Source organism: Orcinus orca, chromosome 16 (genome assembly GCF_937001465.1).
Source record: "Orcinus orca chromosome 16, mOrcOrc1.1, whole genome shotgun sequence".
Lineage (NCBI taxonomy): Eukaryota > Metazoa > Chordata > Mammalia > Artiodactyla > Delphinidae > Orcinus > Orcinus orca.
The window spans coordinates 74,002,211-74,018,456 of record NC_064574.1 but is presented as its reverse complement, the minus strand read 5'-3'; the positions used below and the strand labels follow the sequence as shown (position 1 = coordinate 74,018,456).

The 16,246-nt window shown below is 45.0% G+C and overlaps 1 protein-coding gene across 7 annotated transcripts in view; it reads right to left on the bottom strand.

The window, feature by feature from the left end:
- The window catches only part of CALN1 (calneuron 1), a 508,174-nt gene that overhangs the window by 331,021 nt on the left and 160,907 nt on the right, over positions 1–16,246 (bottom strand). For all 7 annotated transcript variants that reach the window (XM_049699587.1, XM_049699589.1, XM_049699588.1 and 4 more), the window contains one exon: positions 10,410–10,534. In XM_049699587.1, the coding sequence (XP_049555544.1) occupies positions 10,410–10,534 (125 nt within the window). The remainder of the gene's footprint in view (positions 1–10,409; positions 10,535–16,246) is intronic.

Genomic DNA, 16,246 nt, shown 5'->3' with positions numbered 1-16,246 from the left:
CAAAGGTCATGCTTTATGATGTAGGTCCTTCATATAGGACCTACATGAAGGGAAGGAGCTACATGTAGGAAACTTTTATACCAAGATATCACTTCTTCCTACTATCTCAAGTAGGGTTCTTAGGAGAGGAAACCAGAGAAACATGTCCTACAGGGGTTACTTGGCATCATCCGGTGGGAAGGCTTTTTAAACTACCATCTGCCCTCCTCTTTCTATATCTGGAGTCTAAGATTAGCACCTAGTCCTTCACTGAGAATCACCACCATCAAAAGGCACCATTACTAGGGGTAAAAGGTTTTAAAAACCTTCAGAAATTAGAGGTTGAGAAAAAGCTGAAAGCCCCCAACATCTTTGGAATAACAATACAAAATGTTTGTACGGTGGGTATTTTTATTATGAGCCAAAGGGCTGCTGTTTAAAATACAAATGAGAAGACTATTCTTCCAATAGGATCCTTGAAGGTTGTCATTGGAATAAGGTATGTTACCTTTTTTGCCCCAACCCACTGGAAGCCTGGAGCTAAATTTAATGCTCATTCACAGTAAATGTATTAGTGTTAGGGACTGTCATATTTTTTTCTTCCTCTTGGTATACGGATTTTTATTTCCTATTTCTATTCTGACAGCCTTTGCAGTTTGTGTTTCTTCTTTTATCATATGATGTCTCCATCACTTTGGGAAGCAGGCAGCATACAAATTACCAATGAGGAAAATGAAAGTGGCAGGGGTGGTACTCGGGTTTCCTTCTTGGCCACAGCTATCAAAACACATGTTCAGATCAAGACGACTCAGACAAATGTCCCTTTAAGGAGTGGGCCCTTAGAAGCAGCTGCCATCAGAGAAATCCCTCCTTGGCTCTGCTAACAAGGCTTCACAACCCACCACAAAAGACTTGCCCTCTCAAGGCTCAAAGGCAGGTCAAGCCTCTAGGAGGAAAGTACCCAGGTAGATAAAAGACCAGGGTTGTAAGGCTAATTCCCAGCTCCGGAGCAGAGCTGTCTATCTGGCACTCCCACTCCTGTTAGATGATGTGGCTCATTGTGTAGGTTTTATCGCCTCCTCTGGAGGAGAGAACTTTGAGCCATCAGCCTTCTCAGATAAGAGTTGAGAGCTTCTCTTCTTGTGACAGTAACGTTTCTGCCTTCTTAAAACCCCGTTTGAAAAGCCCGTAGAGGGAAGCATCTCAAAAAAGGCTAGTAGGGTGTGCCTCTGAGATTTCTAAATCAACCAGCACAAGTAGAGGAGAAAGAAGAAAGGGTGGGGGGAGGCTTCTTGACAAGAAAATATATGATGTACCAGACAAGTGGGGGTGGAGAGGGGCTCTTCAGAGCTCAGAGCACAGGAGGCAGTCCCCTTCCAGCATGAACTCAAGCCCATCACCAGCCTTTTCTGGGCTGCTGTGCACCTCTGCTCTCCGTGAGAAACACACTGGGCTCACACAGAGCTTTAAAAATATCTCTCCACCCACTGAAAGTTTGATTAATCAGCCAAGTTCTCACCCAGGTGTCACAGCGGTGGCAGTGATATATATGATAGTGACACGAGGGTGCAGGGAAGGCACAAAGGGTCTTACTTAGCAGGTGGGAGGATTCAGAACATAGAACTTAAAAAGCACGAGCTCTGAAGCCAGGTGGTAGGCTGCATCCCCGTTCCAACACATGCTAGTTAGGCGACCTTGGACAAGGTTATTTAATGTCTCCCTTTTCCACATTTGCAAAAATGGGGTTAATAATAGCACCTGCATCAGAGCATTATTGAGAGGGTTAAATGAGTTAATTCATCTCATGCACTTTGAACAGTTCCTGCAACATAGTAAGCATTCAATAAACAGCTGTGACGATGAAGAGGAGGATGACAACAACTGACAATGCTGAAACTTACAATATGGATAGGTCTTTCCCAGGTAGATAGAACATTCCTGAAAGAAGCAACTGAAACAAAGGCAGGGAAGCAGGAGAGATTGTGAGGCAGCAGGAAATGATCTAGAAGGCAAGTAGGGAGTTGAAGCAGACAAAATGAAAGGTCCAGGCCACACAGGGCTTCATATGCTCTGACACAGAGATGCGCTATAGCTAACACAGCTACAGGCTATGGAGAGCCATTTCAGAACTATAGGCAGAAGTGAAGTGTTAAAGGGTAAGGTGCTATGATGGTTGAAAATTACTTTTAACTGGTTCAGGTAAAAAAAAAATTACTAATAATAAGCTTTTGCTGTGACAAAGTAACTGGTTTGAGAATAACCCTCCCACCGTGTACCTGAACAAAATACGTAAAGCAACTGTTTGCAGGCCATGAACAACCGGCAGCACAAGGCTGCAATAGCAGGGCAAGAGGAAATTCACATGGTGAGCCCCACGTTCAACGTTCACCCTGGCCCTCTGCCCAGGGACAATTTCCCAAGCACAGTTCTTACACTGGGGTAGTGGAAGGGGCTAGAACCTGTGGGGGTCAGGCAGCAGAGGGAAGAAAACTATGCAGAGAGGGGGCTTCGGAAACCTGTGTGGGGGTTCCTTATGAATACTTGGCTGAAGGCTGGGCAACCCAAGTGCAAATTGAGATTAAACCAGACTTACCAGGAAGCAGCTGCTATGAGGTTGAGAATGGAAGACAGATGCTAGAGTTTAAGTATCCCTAGGGGATGTCTGAAAAACCTCATTAATACCCCAGGCATCCAGACACTAGATAGACACATCTTAAGAGTAAGGGACACACTCTGAAGGCCTACATAAGACCCACCTGAAACCAAGCCCTGACAAGATCCACAAGAGAGACAGAGTTTGGAGGCTGAGTCCCTCCCAAGCTAGAGGGGCTTGGGAGTCACCTTGGGATTTCCAAAGATCTACCCTAACATAAAATAAAACAAAATTGAACCAAAAGAAGTTTAAGGTGGTGCCTGTTAGAACAGAAAATCAGCCCTCTTCAAAGAAAGCCAAAAGAACACAGAGTCGATACAACATAGCATTCAAAATGTTCAGTGTACAGTCAAATACTAACAGGTGTGCAAAGAAACAAGAAAACTTGACTATAATTTAAAAAAGACAAAGAAATCAACCCGCAGATGATCTAGAGCCTAGATGATGGGTTTAATACCTAAAGACTTTAAAGAGCTACTATAGATTTAGGAAAATATGTCCAAAGAATTAAAGAAAAATATCATTTAAATGAGTAAACAGAGTATTTCAGCAGAGAGATGGAAACTATAAAAAAGAACCAAATTAAAATTCTAGAACTGAAAAAATTGTGCGTGTGTGTTGAGAAAAAGGTAAAGAGAGAGAAAGCAAATGCTGTAATGTCAGCAATTAGACAAAGGGTATACAGGTATTCACTGTACTTTCCAGAACCTCTATAGATTTTAAAATTTTTAAAAAGGATTAAAGAAATTTTAAATACACTGTTGTTTTATGTGTGTGTGTGTGTGTGTGCACATGTTTGTAGGACAAGAAGGGAAAAATGATAACCTAATCAAGTGTGTATTTGAGAAGCATCCTTCCAGTGAAATGGAACTGAACTGATACAAGGCTGATATCCTGGATGAGGCACAAGGAGATCACCTCTTGGTGACTGCAGTTGTCTAGCTGGTGGGAGAACCTGGCCCAAGAAAACAGCTACGTGGTTGGAGGAGAAGGAAGCTGGTCTGCAGGGCTTTGCCAATAATACGTGTGGAGTAAGAGAAAAAGAGGAATCAAGGATGACCCCCAAATTACCACCATGGCTGACTGGGTGTAATGTGACATAATTTCCTGAGAAAAATTCCAGGGGAGGAGCAGTTTGAGAGAGAAAAAGAAAATCTGTCCAGCTTTGGATCACTGGAGTTTAAGGGATTCGTGGGACATCTACACAGGACTATAAGTAGCAGGTCTAGAATTCAGGAGGGAGGCAGGGATCAAAGATATCTATCCCGAGGCGATCGCTATGCAGTTGCCCTTGGGGATGACAGCAAAAACCAACCCCGGGGAAAAACAGTGCATCAGCAGTGGGCAGAAGATGAGGGGAATGTCAAAGTGGTAGAAAAGAGGAAGGAGGAAAGCCAGCTAGTGACATGGATGCCAAGGCAGTGACAAACCAAAACCAAGGGTGTGAGCAATGCTGCCAGATGCGGCAGAAAGTCCAGAATAAACACCTGAGAGTCCTCTGGACCAGGCAAACGGGGCCGTTGAGGAAACTGGTTCTGCAGATGCAGTGGCTCTGGAACAGTCCAGATGGAGGTAGTCAACTATTGAAGTGGTGCTTTTGTGTTTGAAAGTTGGCGGATTGATACATCCACTCCTAAACTCAAATTAAGATACCCTCCAGAAATGTCTGTAGATGTATGCACATCCCCAGAAATATTAATTTTGAGATGTATACACATGTCAGAGCCTGAGGAGAATTTTTGCTAGTTGCCACACCAATGAAACTGGAGAAACACAATTTGCACCCACCCTGGGAACCAGAGAAACACGTACAGAAGGAAGACATTGGCTCATCACCATCGTTTGCCCCGCCAGGGACCCAGAGGCTATGCTGACCAGCGAGTCAAGCGGTCGGTCCCTATTTCATAGCAACTCTTCTCCACGGTGATCTATTCCTCAACCCAAACCCACCTCAGCAGCACCTCCTTTCTAAGCTCCTTCGGGGAACATGACTCTCTGAGAGTAATAAGAGCCACGGGAGGGTGTGTCCCACCCTGGATTATTTGCGGAGGAGAGATGAGAGCCAGAATATGCACCAGAATGTTGGATGCTAGCATGGGAACAGGAAGGAGACCAAAAGAAAAGAAGAATAAAGGAGTTAATTGAATCCTGTGACATAAGGAGCAAACCCAAGAGGAGGGGCCATCAAGATCCCCCCTCCGCCCAGCAGCCGTGGACTAGATGAACGTCTTCTAGAAACTGGACTCTCCAGCTGGGGCTGAAAAGGGGGAAGTTATCCCAGGTCTGGAATAAAGTGAAGATAGAAGGAAGAAGGCTAAGGACTCTTTATAAACCTTGTTTGCTGACAGATCGTGGACCTACAAAGAACTCTCATTGCTGAGTCACAAAGCAGAACAGAAGAAAGCAAAGGGGACCATCTAAAAACACCTTCTAATGGAGAACAAAGGGAGCATCACTGGGAGACTTGGAGAAACAGATATTTATTATTAAAAAATCTCTATATAGAATTGATGACAAGAAACAGAAGAGATTTTCACAAACTGTGTACAAATTGTTCTCAGTAACACAAAGAGTTGGGAGAGAATATAAAAATATGGCTCCAGTAAAAGAGGAAGAGGTTGCCATGAGCAGAGCACAACAGCAACACCAAGGGCTGTATCCTCATAGCTACAAACTGGAAACAACTCGAATACCCACTGAGAATATATAATGGATAAATAAACTGAGATCTACTTATATGTGACGAAACACTATACATTAATGAAAATGAATGAACTTCAGCTACCCTCAAAAACATTGTTGAGCCTCACAAGTATAATGTTGAAGAAAAGAGGTTGGATGAAAAACAATAAATATAATATAACCCCCTTGAGATGAAGGAAAAACACAAACACAATTAAATGGTGATAGGTAATTCAGGGCAGTGGTTGTCTTTGAGGAAGAGGTATTAGGAAGGACCTCAGGGGCACTTCAGGATGCTGGTAACACCTTATTCCTTAACCTGGGTGGTTGCTGCATGTATGTTCATGTTTGATAAGAATTGAACTGTGCAATAATACTTTTCTGTGTTATACTTTGACCAAAAAGTTAAGGGGGAGCTACTGAAATAAAATCAAACTACAGAGGAACTGAAACTTTCATCCATAATGAAAATACACTCTAAAGGGAATCAAAAACAAATTTTTTTAAGTGACTGCAAACAACTAAATCAACGAGGTGGTAGACAGACTCAAGAATGAACGTAGAAGTGCAAAACAGAGGAAAATGATGTGAGAAGAGACGCATTTTGTGGAAAACATCGAATGAAGATCTAGCATTAGAATGGCAGGCATTCCTGAAGAAAAAAACAGAAATAACAACCATCCAAGATGTGACAGCAAACTAACCTAGGCTAAAAGGAAGACCCAAGAAATTAATCTGAGAGGCTGACACTGTTACTGGCAAAAATAACGTGAAATACCCACACGCAGAGATTTCACAGTGGCCACAGGGAGCCGTGAGGACAGCAGCCCCCAACATCACAGCTGCAACAGAAGGGGAGGTTGATTACATCCTAATAGCCCCGAACTGGAAACAACCCGAATATCCATCCTGAATAGAAAGGATACAGAAATTGAGGTATATTTATATACAATGGAACACCATACATTAATGAAAATGAGTCAACTTCAGATAGAGGCAAGCTCAGTTTAAGATTAAGACAGCCTCACAAGATTATTCAATAAGTAGCAATGAAAAAACTCTTTTTAAGAAATTATAATTCATGCCTCTAATAAAATTCCACATGACACACTCTAAAAGTACAAGATACTGCTAATATATTTTGTATGTACATAAACTCCCTGAGTGGATTGTAAAATTCTTGAGCCAGGCAACGAAGATTATACTTCTTTGAATTCCTCCTCCACCCAGAAAGCATTTGGGTAAACACTCCTGTAATGAATGAATGAATAGGAATGAAAATATGAATGAAGAGGAAGGAAGGAGAGGAAGGAAGGATCTCAACCAATGCATCATTGCTGAGTTTGCCTGTTGGGTGAATTCCAATTCCAGTCTGGCCAACTGGATGCAGCTTTGCCTTAATTCCTCATAAGCTTTGTTTAAAGAGAAGAAACAGAAACTTCCCGGAGCGAAGGGCAACTGGAGGTGGCCTGCATGTTGAGTGGCCTCGTTCTCAGAGGGTAACCTCTCATGGACTGGGCGCCCTTGATCCTTACACTGAAGGAAAGGGGCGTTCCATCCCCAGCGACAAACACTGACCAGGTGAGGGAACCTGCCCTTGGTGATCCATGAGCAAAAGGCTGCAGCCACCCGGGGCAGGAGTGGCACCCAGATAACATCTGCACCCCAGGTGGCTGGACCACAAAGGATGCTTCAATATCCACCCGCGTCCAACACATCTACTCCCCGTGCAGCACCACATGTCCCGTGAGGATAAACGAGCGACCCCGAACAGTAGGATATCAGGGCTTGGCTGACACAAGGCAGCTCCAAGAGGACGGCAAACAGGCACAGTCTCGGAAACCGGCTTCCCCGAGAACCAAGCTGCAGTCCTCTGAACTGATTCCAGCCAGTTGGTTTTCAGACCCTGCCCGCCTGTTCTGCACTCAAAACACACCTCACAGCCCTGCCTGGAGCCCCAAGATGCTCGTAACAAAGCGTACGCAGTCATAACTCAGGGTTCACCTTGGCAGAGATAAATAAATAAATAAGTAGAAGGAATCTTCCATTAGAAAATAAATGGCCTTTCTTCAGGCTGAGAGCCTGGATTACCCTCCTGAAGAACAAATACAGCATCTTCCCCAGCCGACCTCAGGCCATAAAGTCCAGCTTCACTCAACCAGGGACCCCTGCCCCCCACAACCAGGGCTTCCAGGGCCAAGGCCACGCACCTGGACCTCCAGGGCTGTGAGAATTACCGCCCGCTAGTCTCACCTGCTGAGAAGGCGCCTTTCAGCCCCATTCAGCTGCCTGTGCCTGACAGAAACAACAGGGTGGTGAGCTCTGCTGCCCGCCCAAGAACAGAGTTCAGCCAGCGCCCGAGTGGAGAAGGGCCGAAATCCAGGCAGTGGATCTCTTGAAAAGCCATACGCCCTGACAGTGGCCCAGATTTCACAGAGAAAAAAGCCATCACTCTGAGAAGTCTTGGAAAAATCATCTCTTGATTATTCATGGCAAAGCTGGGAAGGAGGAGGAAGAAAAATGGAAAGCCAGGGTATGTGAAAGCCATAGACGATTTCCAAACTTCACTGGGTTAGGCATCGCAGCCTCTGCAAGAGTTGCCCCACATATATCCGGAGAAAACCATAATTCAAAAGCATACATGCACCCCCCTGTTCACTGCAGCACTATTTACAACAGCCAAGACATGGAAACCACGTAAATGAGCATCGACAGATGAATGGATAAAGAAGATGTAGTATATTTATACAATGGGGTATTACTCAGCCGCAAAAAAGAATGAAATAATGCCATTTGCAGCAACATGTATGGACCTAGGGCTTATCATACTAAGTGAAGTAAGCCAGACAGAGAAAAAGAAATATCACATGATATTGCTTATATGTGGAATCAAAAAAAAATGATACAAATGAACTTATATATAAAACAGAAATAGACCCACAGAGAGAAGACAAACTTATGGTTACCAAAGGGGAAAGGGGGTGGGGATAAATTAGGAGTTTGGGGTTAACTTATACACACTACTATATATAAAATAGATAAACGACCTACTGTATAGCACAAGGAACTATACTCAATATTTTGTAATAACTTATAAAGGAAAAGAATCTGAAAAGGAATATATATACATATGTATATGTATAACTGAAACACTTTGCTACACACCTGAAACTAGCACAACATTGTAAATCAACGATACATCAATTTAAAAAGAAAAAAAAAGAGTTGCCCGAAACACACAGACTTTCTGCCCAAGTCTCATGGCCTCTGCTCCACAGGGCTCCACACAGGAGGCTCCCAGTCGCCCCTGCTAAGTGATGACTAAAACTGGAGGTCCAGCAACCAGCCCCCCTCCCAAATCAATGCACCACTGCCCTGCTCTCCACTAGGTAGGACTCCTTCCCAGGACACAGGAAAGCTTGGGCCTCACCTCACTTTGCCAACACACCCAGCTCAGCCTCGGCCTTGTTTGTGGCCACCAGGATGGGCTCATGTTGGAGGAGGTCAGGGCTCTATTTTCTGCTTCCGTGCCCTTGTCCAAATATCCTCTGGCCAGTTGAAGGCCAGGAGATCTGAGGATACTGCTCTCCTCTCTGGCCCCCAGTCTGTCCAGACCACAGTGAGCAGATGCTGGGCCTAGGGAGTCTGGCTCTGCCCACATCACTCCCCTTCCTCTAATATCCTCCGGCCTCTCCTCCAGACCCAGCCCACCAGCCACTGAGCTCCACTGCTCCATCATGGACGTAAACAAGCCTCTACAGGTAGGCTTCAGAGATACCGCGCACCCGGTTCCAGACCACTGCAATAAAGTAAACAGCACAGTAAAGCGAATCACCGAATCTCTTAGTTTCCCAGCGCACATATAAAAGTTACGTTTGCACTATGCTGTAGTCTGTTAAATGTGTGATAGCATTAGGTCCAAACAAACAATGTACATACCTTCATTTTAAAATATTTTATTGCTAAAAAATGCTAACCAGCATCTGACAATGCAGTGTTGCCCCCCAAACCTTCAATCCGTAAAAAATGCAGTATCTGCGAAGTGCAATAGAGCGAAGCGTAATAAAACATGGTATGCCTGTCGAGCAGCAAGCAAACAACGCGGGTGAGAGCAAGAAAGCTATCCGACGGCCCTGTCCTTCGCCTGCCCCATCTCGTGCCCTTCATGAAGCGAGCCTGCCTTCCCTGGCCCAGAGACGAATCTCCCCGCCTACCATACCCCTTGTAAGAAACGTGCACAAAGAAATCACACTGGTTCAGACCATTATACTCAAAGCAAAGATATGGGCCATATGGGGTAATTTTAACTTCCCTATTTTAGAAAGTAAACTTAAACTTCTTGTTGTAAAACAGTGTCACCAGGAACACAGCATTTCAAAACAAGAAGGGAAACCAATCTGGCGTGGCCTCAGCAGATGCCTAGGCAAACATCTGGCTGAATCAACCTAATTCTCTATTCTAAAAGACAAAAACAAAAACCTTCTTCCTTGTTTTAATTTTTTTTTTTTAATCAAGGAGTTGATCTCCCCAGGATACAAAGGGGCACTGTCCCAGGATGAATTCAGTCACCGTGTCCCCAGGTTCGTTCGCATCCCAAAGCCAAGGCTACACTGTTACAGAGGCGCAGAGGCAATCAAAATAATTGCCGGCCATTCCCACCTAGACACAGATTCCAGATGATTCTGATCTGGGCAGGATTCCAAGCACCATGGCCACAAGTCAAGAGACGGCCATGAACAAGTCTATGACCTCCCCGCAGCTGGGCCCCACGGTGAATGAGAAGATGGAAACAGGGCAACACTACTGGCGACCAAGATTCCATCAATCGGAAAATACGTGTCACGAGTAGAAGCCTGTCTCCCCACTCAGAGGGTTCCTTGTGGTACCCAAAGGAGCCGAAATATTCACCATAGATTTTTCAGGCCACCAGGTCCATCCCACACAAAGAAGTCATTTAGGCAGAAGTGCTCTCTGAACTCTTTCCTGCTGCATCACGGTTAGACTTGGCCCCAGCTGACGGCCAGCGTCTTAGACGCACAATGGCCCCAGATGCCTCCCTCGGTGGCTCACCTCCCACGCAAGGCGGGCTCCTTACCGTCAAGCTCCTCCACAGAGATGTTAGCCAGCTGCTCGCTGTCGCTGCCAGCAGACAGAGATCGGTTGAGGTAATTCCCCTTGTACAACAGGCCGGCCGTCACGTGGTGAAAAGGCATCTTCTCCCTGCTCACAAGAGACAGGGGGCAGGGGAAAGAAAGACATCATCATCATCCGTTCCTCCTTTCCTTCCCTGAAGGACCACCCTGGTGTTCAGATGGCCAGGAGTATTTTTTAAATAACAAGAACATTGGTAGAGGGAAAGTCAGAGAATTCCAGGGTCCCCGCGGCCAGAGCAATTCCCGAAGGATCCCAAGTTCTGTCCCTTCCTTCATTGTACGTCTTCCTTCATTCTCCCCATTTAATGAGGAACTTGAGCCATGTGGTCCTGGCAGACTGTGGGATACCCTGGCATCACCCAACTGTCTCTCCATGCAAACAAGGATACTCTCTGCTCCTTTCCCCGGTCTGATAAAAGCTTCCTCCATCCTCCTAGGAAAGGACTGCACACCCCAAAATGTGAGGCTGCCCAGTGACCATATCTCTTAGCTGTGACTGTGCGGAAATCCAATTTTTGCTTTTTGCTTTCCCAGGTAAAGCAGGTTCTGCACTTACACTGCACTCAAAGCAGGTCGGAAATGCCAGACTCTGAGTAAACACAGACAACAGTCTGCACCTCTGAGAAGGAGCCCTGTACCTGCCTGCACGAGTGGCTCATGAGCGTAGCCCTCTGAGACACCAATCACACCTGCCCTGCAGGAAAGGTGGGCAGCATCTCAAGGTGTCCCAAAACAAAGCAGCTTCCAGCATGCTCACAGGAAATGAAAGCATCGCATCCCCTCAGACCAGATGAACAAACCCTCCAAGCTCCTCGTACCAGAGCACCACCCCTGGGACTCTGAAGTTCCCACCAGTGCAAGGCGGGCCAGAGGCTCCAGACTAAGGTGAAAGGGAGGGAAGAGAGACACAGTTAGAAGGATGGGTCTCTCACAGCAGGGAGGTTCCTCAAAAAACTAGAGTTGCCATATGGTCCAGCAATCCCACTCCTGGGCATATATCCAGACAAAACTGTAATTCAAAAAGATACATGCACCCCTATGTTCATAGCAACACTATTTACAATAGCCGAGACATGGAAACAACCTAAATGTCCATCGACAGATGAATGGATAAAGAAGGTGTGGTACATATATACAATGGAATACTACTCAGCCATAAAAAAGAATGGAATAAAGCCATTTGCAGCAACATGGATAGACCAAGACATTATCATACTAAGCGAAGTAAGTCAGAAAGAGGAAGACAAATATCACATGATATCACTTATATGTGGAATCTAAAATAGAACATAGATGAACTTATCTACAAAACAGAAACAGACTCACAGACATAGAGAACAGACTTGTGGTTGCCAAAGGCGGGGGGGCAGGGGAGGGTTGGACTGGGAGTTTGGGATGCAAACTATTATATATTGAATGGATAAAAAACAAGGTCTTCTAGGGGCAGGACAGGAATAAAGATGCAGACATAGAGAATGGACTTGAGGACACAAGGAGGGGGAAGGGTAAGCTGGGACAAAGTGAGAGAGTAGCATGGACATATATACACTACCAAACGTAAAATAGATAGCTAGTGGGAAGCAGCCACGTAGCACAGGGAGATCAGCTCGGTGCTTTCTGACCACCTAGAGGGGTGGGATAGGGAGGGTGGGAGGGAGACTCAAGAGGGAGGAGATGTGGGGATATATGTATATGTACAGCTGATTCACTTTGTTATAAAGCAGAAACTAACACACCATTGTAAAGCAATTATACTCCAATAAAGATGTTAAAAAAAAACAAGGTCTTATTTTTTTAGCACAGGGAACTATATTCAATATCCTATAATAAACCATAATGGAAAAGAATATGAAAAGAGAGAGAGAGAGAGAAAGTTGGATCTCTCCATAGGGGAAAGAGCAAGCTCTGTTACAGTGAGTGAGCCATGGGGCATATCCGGTTCTGCTTCTCCATCTGCAAAGGGGCCTAAGAGGATTGAGAAGCCTCTGAGCAGAATTAGGGAATTGGCAGGCAGGAGGGGGAGTCAATTCTAGGGTGTGGGTAGGGAACACCCTTTTAACAGAGCTCCAGGAAGGTAAACTGGGCAGCACCAGAAGGGGTAATCTCCCCGCCAATGGGGGCATACAAGCAGAGGCTGAGGGCCTCCCTGACAGGGGTTCTGTGGGAGAGAATCGGCCCCTGTGCTCTCTCCCCACACACCTATCATTCTCCATGTGAGTCCCCCATAGGGTCCCTTTGGGCACTAAAGTTTGCGTCTGTACATTAAGCTGGAGTGGTCCTAGCGGCCCCTCCGGGCACTGCTGAGTAACAAGGTGTAAATTACAGGAAGAGACAGCAACAGAAGGCCAGTCTCTGGGGATGACTGCTCAGGGCTTCAGGGTTCCCAAACCTTGCCATCCCTCCAGCCACACTCATGACAGCAACTGGCCCTGATGAAGGATGTTTGGAGGGGGGCGGGGGCCCCTGTCTTCTTTTCCCTGTGACACCACTGAGTGACAGGCCCGAGAGGACGCCCCTTCCTCTCTCTCCCTCCCAACTAGAGCTCACCCCAGCATGCCCCTGTATGGGCTGAGCGCTGCTGACTTAGAGATCAACCCAAGAGACTCTTCAAAGTTACAGGGCTTGACCAAGAGCAGATGCCAGTTAGTGAAAGAATCTGATCTAGAACACAAGCTGCCTAAGCTCTCTTTCAACCAAGCAGCCTCAGCTCAGCACCAGACATTTCCACCTGGGCGTCAAACTCTCATTTCAAACCCAAGATGTAGAAAATGAACTAATTATCTTCCTAAAAAATAGGCCACACTTCCTGATTTCTCTACTTCTATCAAAGGTACTTTTCTCTCATCATAACAACTGGGGCAACTCTCACAAACGTTCTGGGCCCCAAACACATGGCAGAGGCAAGAGCCAGCCGCCAGCCTCCAACCCAGTCTTAACGCTTTCCACAGCTAACAAAACGTACATACATCCACGGGCCAATTGCAAGTGACGGGGCGGGGGGGGGGGGGGGGGGGGTTGGTTCCAGAGTACGCATGCCTTTGCCAGTTATAAGGGGCACATATTCAGCGAACTATTGATATAAGTCAGACCTTCCCCCTCCCCCTCCTGGCCAAATCCATCCTTGTACACAAATAGGCAAGAACCTTTCTTTGGAAGAAGACTTCAATTACCATCTCCTCTTTTCTCAAAGTTAAATTTCAGGCCAAACAGGTTTAAAGGTGAGAATCAGATGCACGAGCTAGGACTGCTCTCCCTTTCCTAAGGCCAGTCCTAATTTGGGGCGCCATGTGTGGCCATGGTCATTTCAGCCTGGACAGATTCCCATGGTCCAGGGGATGAGACATCAACAATGGCTAACGCTTCCCTCTCAGCACTGGCCCCGGGACCCAGTAGTCTCACCAGCTGTTATTTTTAACCATCATTTAAAGCCTTCCTAAACATGGGGAAATACCCACACAGATCTTCTCTAATTTTGCCACCCGGAGGGAGGCCCCCCCTCAGGTCGATACAGGCCCGGAAGGCATTTCTCCCCATTTCACCACTCATCACTCTAGTTTCTCAGCATTTTATAAATAGCTTCCCATTACCACCTTTTACTTGGTTGCCTGAAGCTCTGGACCGGCCACACACACATTTTTACAGCCGCGGTAACAAGGTTATACTCAAACACGCGTGTCCAAGCCACGTTCGGGCACAGAAGAAACGCTGAGTACTTTGCAGAAAAAACTGGTCACAACTGAGTCCCACTTGAAAGACCAGCATAATTGCTTCTGGAAAAAGCAGCTTACAAAATTAGGTACGTATTCAGTTCATTCACCCAAAATGCTCATAGTCTAGTGGGAAAGAAAACACGTGCAATTGAACCAGCCATATAGATAAATAAAGTCATGTTCAAAAAAAGGAAGAGCATTATACCAAGTAAGCTAAAAACAGCTGCTGCAATTAAGGACTAAATTTCACTCCAAGCCACCTGGGGAAACCCAAGCTTTAAGATCCTGGCTTTGGCTATGGAAGGGAAATGTACAAGTTCGCCAGCAAAGGAAAACACAGTCCTGAGCTAAAACTTAAGAGATGGATCTTTACATGGTGAGCAATGAATATATATATATATATTTCTTTTCAACAGCCATTTTACTCATTGAGAAATATTATTTAAGTGACTGTTTACCATGTGAACAATCTTTCTGTATTTTCTGTAAGGCAGTATGGTTTCCTGGCTAAGAATCAGGGCTTTCTGGTCAAAAGCAGTGTTAGATTTAAATCCTAGCTCTGCTCTGATTAGCCATGTGGGTAAATTAATTAACCTCTGTAAGCCTCAGTCTCCTCCTCTGTAAAACTGGGGTTTGGAAACATACTGAATAGTATTTTTGTAACTATGAAATAAGATAAGGTATGGAAAGCACCTGACTTAGCATCAGGTATGTTCTCAATAAACATCATCAGTAATTCTTTGCTAAGGATTACATGAAGTAGGATGCAGGGCAAAAGAAATTCATGATGTGTTAGGTGGAAGATAAAACACACCATGTTTCGAAGAAGGGTCAGGAACGACCTGGCAGAGGGTGAGTTTCAGAGAGGAGCTGGCTGGCATTGCACACTAAGATGCTAAGGGATCCAGAATGTCAGCAACAGAGCACTGGGGGCCCCAGCGCTGAGCGGTGTCAGCAAGCAGCTGACTGTATCAGGAGGAGGGGGCTATTTGAATGAAAAGCACCAGAGCTGAAAAAGAGTCTATTTCCTGGGTATCACCTGGCATCATGGTCACGTCAAGGACAAGATGTCAGCAGGTTAAAAACAAAGGGGTGGGTTCCTGTTTTCAGTGTCGAAGAACTGGTACATTTCTTGGCAAAGTAATAAACCAAAGACAACACTCCCATTTACCATGGCAACAAAAGGAATAAAATATCTAGGAATAAATCTACCTAAGGAGACAAAAGACCTGTATGCAAAAAATTATAAGACACTGATGAAAGAAATTAAAGATGATACAAATAGATGGAGAGATTATACCATGCTCTTGGATTGGAAGAATCAACACTGTGAAAATGACTATATTACCCAAAGCAATCTGCAGATTCAATGCAATCCCTATCAAACGACCACTGGCATTTTTCACAGAATAGAACAAAAAATTTCACAATTTGTATGGAAACACAAAAGACCCTGAATAGCTAAAGCAATCTTGAGAAAGAAAAACGGAGCTGGAGGACTCAGGCTCCCTGACTTCAGACTATACTACAAAGCTACAGTAATCAAGACAGTATGGTACTGGCACAAAAACAGAAATATAGATCAATGAACAGGATAGAAAGCCCAGAGATAAACCCACGCACATATGGTCACCTTATCTTTGATAAAAGAGGCAAGAATATACAGTGGAGAAAAGACAGCCTCTTCAATAAGTGGTGCTGGGAAAACTGGACAGCTACATGTAAAAGAATGAAATTAGAACACTCCCAAACACCATACACAAAAATAAACTCAAAATGGATTAAAGACCTAAATTTAAGGCCAGACACTATCAAACTCTTAGAAGAAAACATAGGCAGAACACTCTATGACATAAATCATAGCAAGATCCTTTTTGACTCACCTCCTAGAGAAATGGAAATAAAAACAAAAATAAATAAATGGGACCTAATGAAACTTAAAAGCTTTTGCACAGCAAAGGAAACCATAAACAAGAAGAAAAGACAACCCTCAGAATGGGAGAAAATATTTGCAAATGAAGCAACTGACAAAGGATTAATCTCCAAAATTTACAAGCTCATGCAGCTCA